Source organism: Carettochelys insculpta, chromosome 2, assembly GCF_033958435.1.
Source record: "Carettochelys insculpta isolate YL-2023 chromosome 2, ASM3395843v1, whole genome shotgun sequence".
In the NCBI taxonomy this organism is placed as follows: Eukaryota; Metazoa; Chordata; order Testudines; family Carettochelyidae; genus Carettochelys; species Carettochelys insculpta.
The window spans coordinates 92,576,049-92,582,108 of record NC_134138.1 but is presented as its reverse complement, the minus strand read 5'-3'; the positions used below and the strand labels follow the sequence as shown (position 1 = coordinate 92,582,108).

General features: G+C 46.7%; 1 protein-coding gene across 2 annotated transcripts in view; it reads right to left on the bottom strand.

The window, feature by feature from the left end:
- EMILIN2 (elastin microfibril interfacer 2) overlaps window positions 1-6,060 on the bottom strand; it is a 67,847-nt gene continuing 61,787 nt past the window's right edge. For both annotated transcript variants that reach the window (XM_074987363.1, XM_074987364.1), the window contains exons 7-8: window positions 1,380-1,514; window positions 1-401 (exon numbers count right to left, since the gene is read on the bottom strand). In XM_074987363.1, coding sequence (XP_074843464.1) covers window positions 64-401; window positions 1,380-1,514 — 473 coding nt within the window. In that variant the 3' untranslated portion in view covers window positions 1-63. The remainder of the gene's footprint in view (window positions 402-1,379; window positions 1,515-6,060) is intronic.

Below are 6,060 nucleotides of genomic sequence, written 5' to 3'. Positions count from 1 at the left end.
TATTAGACTTCAAATTTTATTACCTTCTGAATATCTTACCCTTCTCTCCTTTTTACGGGGAACCTAGACATGAAAAATGGAAGGATACAGAAGAACACCGCTAAATGTGGAGTACATTTCATCAGAGTCTGTATAGGCCAGTTTCCCTCCAGTAACTACAATGTTTACTTCATCTCCAGCTTTTAGGTGAAGAACAAGGTGGAACGTTCCAGCACCACCACAGGTTCGTTTCCCTAATCGTGGTTTGTGATACTCAAGTAGTTCTCTTCTATAACCAGCTGTGTGGAGCTGAGCAACACTTGCATTGGCGACAGACAGCACTGCTTCTACGTACTCATCCCTTTCAGGAGCAAGGACAGCAGTGATCAAATAACGTCCTTCATAGGGAGATGTGAAGATGCCTGCAAAGAGACAGCTGGTTTTACTAGTGGAAATTTGAATGCAGTAGGAATAAATTCATTTTAAAACCACAAAGTTATCCCCTTCCTCCTACCCAGACATTGGAGTGTGTGGAATTTGTTCATTATCTAGCCTGATCTTATTCCCACCACCCAACACACTAGCCAGTGCAAAACAATAGTTCCACAAGGTGCGCCCAAGTGCTGGAGTAAGAGAGTGAGAAGGCCCAAACTAACCACACCCAGACTACATCCAGCAGAAAAATCTGACAATGTTAATTGAGAAAAAAAAATTAATTTGGGTATAGAGGTCAGGTCTTCACCCTTAGGTTTGGCTGCAAAAAGGGAGAGAGAGAGCGAGTTAGAGCCACCCAGAGAGTTAGGCATTATAATACACTCAGCACTGTTGGGGTTTGGAAGCAAATGGGCACATGCAGTGCAGGTCACAGATAGCAAGGGAGATGACAGCTGGGAAACTGGGAGCACACCACAACCATGGGGGCTTAAGCTCAAGGTGAGGCAAAGGTATAGGATGACCTTGGCAAGTTTACCTCAGCTGAAGTGCATCGTTCTCACACATTAGTTAACTACCCTGAGCTTACAACTACATCTTGCAATAGTGAACTAGCCACTTTACGCTGAAAATATGTTTATTGTTCAAACCACGTAACTACACTCAACCGGCCAATTAGCTACATGTGGCTAGTATGTAGGACACCACAGGCTTAGAGGGAACTTAGCAAGGCTCTGCTAAGCAACCTGAATTACCTGTAACAGTCTTTGTGAATGCATAATACTTGCACTTAAAGGTTGGGTCATCAAATACCTATAACAGAACCACCTGGGTTAAAACAACTGATTTACACTACAGAACTAAGAGTTTTGTTTCTCCAGCACAAGCAGGTGGCAGCACTCAATGTAATGTCTGTATGCCATTATATTGCCCAGCCAGCTTCCCACATGTCCCATTTTGACTGTTACCTGTGTTAGGATTATAATAGTGTCCATCATTCACAAGTACTTTGTTAAAATGGACCACGCCCACGTCATTGGGAAAAGGCTTCTGAGTAAGACCAGCTGAAAAAGACACCAGAGAGGTGGCAGCAGCAGTAGGTCCTACAATGGGAAAGAAGAGAATCCAGAGACAGGATAAAGCTGTTGCCTTTTACTCGAGGCATATGGCAGAGTTGGAAAACAGTGGGCGCAAGCTAACAAACTGTCATTCTAGAGAGACTGGCATGAGTGCCACTGGGTCATTTTCCAGTTGTCACAGCATAGAAAATCGAGACCCAAAATGTTTCCTCTCATAGCACAATCTACCAAAAAGCAGCATAGGACCTTGGCAACTAGGTATACCTAGCAGGGTTTTCTTTAACACATGCTCCTCTTGAGAAAGGGTCTGCAAGGGGAATGTCCTACAACAGCGGTGGCTAACCACTTAGGAACTAAAAGCCCCAGGCAGAGTGCAACAACTCATGTGAATAGAGTGCAAAGAGCCACATATTAGAGTAAACTCTTGCATATCCAGCATTCTGTCATCTGGAACTCTCAAATAACCAGCATTTTAACCATAAGTACATTTTAGTTATGTTCTCCATACATACATACCAGTGAAAGTAAATAGATAAATGCAGCAAGTACAGGATAAGTTTACAGTACTACTGTTGGGAAATAAAGTACTCAGCATACATTTTTGTTTCTTAATATCTAACCTTGTTTTTCTTTAGCGTTATGCATTGCTAGGTATACCTCTCTATTAACCAGAATATTTGATCTGCAACCTCCCTGTCCCAGGGCTGCCGGATATGAAAAAAAAAAAATATATATATACAGTGAAGTCCATCTATCCTATATATCTAGACAGATTGATAAATATATAATACATGGCTCAATCCCCCTCCTCTCCTCTAGAGTCAAGCAACCCCAGCTCCACACACTAATCCAATACCCCTCCCCTCCTTCAGAGCCAGTCACCCCTCAAGCCCCCTCTCCCCTGCACCCCGCTCTAATTCAACCCCAGCAACTCACCAGAATCACTGCTGCCACGCATTTCTCCCAACAAGCACCAGGGAGCATGTACAGAGCGACAGATGGAACTCCTGGCACATGGCTCCAAGGAGGAGCTGCATTTAGTGGCTCAAAGAGCTGCACGTAGCTCGATAGCCATGGGTTGGCCACCCCTTCCCTACAGTGCCACAAGAGTGTTGCCATAGACTTCACTGGGGCCAGGATTTCAGTCCAGATATTTCATGTTGCTTTCTGCGCTCCTTTCTTTGGGAGCCATGCTGCCACTGGCTGCTCCTGCCTCAATAAAACCCTCCAAGCATACTCTTCTTCAAAGGGAGGTTTCTCATCTCTAACACAAAAGAAAGTTTCTGTGAGGACCGTGACCATCTTGTGAAAGCAACTCCCCCTAGTGACAAGCTTCTCCTGTTGGGTGACTTCAACTCCAGGGTCAGCAAGGACTGTCGGAACTGGAAAGGTGTACTGGGGCATCATGGTGTTGGTAACATGAATACCAATGGCCACCTTCTGCTGAGCTTGCATGCAGAAAACAACCTGACGATTACCAACACACTCTTCCGGCTAGCCGATAAATACAAGATCACATGGATGCACCCGAGATCAAAACAGTGGCACCTGATTGACTATATCATCAGTCGCAGGCAGGACATTCAAGATGTTAAGATCACCAGAGCCGTGCAGGGAGCTGAGTGCCGGACTGATCATAGACTCGTCAGATCAGTCCTTATGCTGCACATCACACCACTGCACCGCAAGAAGCTCAAGGTTGTCAGACCCTCCTTCAACATTGGGAAGCTGCAACATACTGGTCATTGTGAGAAATTTGCAGCCTGCCTTTACGAAGTGCTGATGTCCCATGGACCTCTGACTGGAGACCTAACACAAAAGTGGGACAAGTTCAAAACCCCGGTAATGGAGTCAGCCAAGTCAACACTAGGACTGAAAAAGAGAGTTCACCAAGACTGGTTTGATGAAAATTGCGAAGCCATCATGAAGATCTTAGAGGAAAAACAGAATGCACTTCTGCTATAGCAAAATGATCAGTCCTCAATCTCCAAACGTGATCGTTTCAAACACCTTCAGAGCCAGGCGCAAACGGCACTTTGTAAAATGCAAGATGAGTGGTGGGAGAGTAAAGCTGATGAAGTCCAACACTACGCTGACACCAAGAACTCCAAGATGTTCTTCAGTGCTATCAAAGCTATATATGGACCTTCAAAGTCAAGTACTACACCTGTCCTGTCTACAGATGGCATGACCCTTCTGAGGGAGAAAAATAGCAGCAAGAATAGGTGGAGAGAACACTTCAGCAACCTTTTCAACAGACCCTCCATTGTTGACTCTGTGGCCCTAGACCAGATCCCTCAGAAACCCAAAACAGACAGTCTTGACCTGCCCCCTACAATGGATGAGGTCAAAAAGGCAATCAGCCAGACCAGCTCTGGCAAAGTCCCTGGGATGGATGGTATCCCTGCTGAAATTTCCAAAGCGGCAGGACCACTGTCACTTGAAGCCTTTCACAACATCTTAATCAGCATCTGGGAAGAAGACGACACACCCAAAGACTTTAAGGATGTCACCATCATCTCACTCTTCAAGAACAAGGGCAACAAAGCTGACTGTGGAAATCACCGGGGCATCTCCCTTCTCTGTACTGCTGGAAAGATCTTGGCTCGAGTCATCCTCAACCGCCTGATCACCAACATCTCAGAGGAGAACCTGCCAGGGGCACAGTGTGGTTTTCACCCAGGCCGCAGCACCACTGACATGATCTTTGCTGTTCATTAGGTCCAGGAAAAGTGCATAGAGCAGAACTTGGATCTGTAGGCTGTCTTTATAGACCTGACCAAGGCGTTTGACACCATCAACAGAGAAGCCCTGTGGATTATCCTGTCAAAACTTGGCTGCCTGAGAAGATTTGTTAACCTCATACACCTGTTCCATGATGACATGACTGGCTTTGTTCTTTCAAATGGCGAGTCCTTGGATCCATTTGAGATATCCAGTGGCGTGAAGCAAGGGTGTGTGCTGGCCCCAGTGTTATTCAACCTCTTTTTCATGTGCATCCTCAGCCAGGCAGTTAGGGACCTGGACTATGGAGTCTACATGAAATACAGACTTGATGGGTCATTTTTTGACCTTCGTCGTCTGAATGCTAAAACCAAGACGCTTGAGAGGCTCATCCTTGAAGCCCTTTTTGCTGATGACTGTGCACTTGTGGCACACAAGGAGTCTGCTCTCCAGCTCATCATCAAACAGTTGTGAAATCTGGACCTTGTACAGAAAACACATAAAACTGCTGGAGCGCTTCCACACACGCCTCCTGAGGTCAATACTGCATGTTTGATAACAGGACAGAGTTACGAACCTGTAAGTCCTGGACAGAGCAGGACCCACAAGCATCGGAGCCGTGATTCTGAAAGCCCAGCTTCGCTGGACAGGGCACGTCATACAAATGGAGGAGTCAAGAATCCCTAAGCAACTCCTCTACGATGAACTCTCCCAGGGCAAAAGGAATCAAGGTGGGCCTCGCAAGAGATATAAAGACTGCACGAAGGCCAACACTGCTCATGCTGGTTTAAAACCAGATCAGCTAGAGCAGCATGCAAAAGACTGAACAGGCTGGCGTGCTCTCGTACAACATGTGTATGACAACTTTGAAGAGCAGCGACGCGTATGCCTCATTGATGCTCATGAGAGGAAGAAAGCAACAGCAGCAACCGCACCAACAGAGCCAGGACAATTCCCTTACCCCCACTGTGAATGCACATGCTGTTCAAAGCTTGGACTCCGCAGCCACATGTGAGTCCACAACCAATGAGCCTGTGCAAGCTCAAGACATCATTGTCGGACACAACAGACTACCTACAAACTACAATGAGTACAATCTTGCCTGATTCCCTCAGCTTCCTCTGGTTCATCATCCTGGCTGATATCCCTGCTCTCTTCTACAGTCAGTGGTAATGCACTGCTTCTTTGCAGGATCTGTGCTTCCACTCCAAAGGCAAATTTTCCACTACCAGATCAACATGAACACGCACAATAAAATCTCTCTTGTCTTGTTTTTCTTAGGCTATGTCTACACTAGCCGCAAACTTTGAAATGGCCATGCAAGTGGCCATTTCGAAGTTTACTAATGAAGCACTGAAATACATATTCAGTGCCTCATTAGCATGCGGGCGGCCATGGCGCTTCGAAATTGACGCGGCTCGCCGCCGCGCGGCTCACCCTAACAGGGCTCCTTTTTGAAAGGACCCCACCTACTTCCTGCTCATAGGAATAAGGGGACTTTGAAGTAGGCGGGGTCCTTTTGAAAAGGAGCCCCGTCAGGACGAGCCACGTGGCGGCGAGCCGTGTCAATTTCGAAGCGCCGTGGCCGCCCGCATGCTAATGACTGTGTGGGGCCTGTGTGTGTGGAGGGGAGGAGCCCCTACACAAATGTAAAGCACAGAAAAGAAGTTTCTCAGCCTCTCATATAAGCACAACCCCCGCAACAACCTAGCTGCCATGTGGTGTGGAGGGGCAGGGGTTGATGCCAGCACTGGAGAAAAAAGAAATCAGCTTGCAGAGGTAGAGACAGAACCAGAGCTGAATTAATAGCAGTTACTCAGTCTCTCACATAAGCATGACCCCTCTG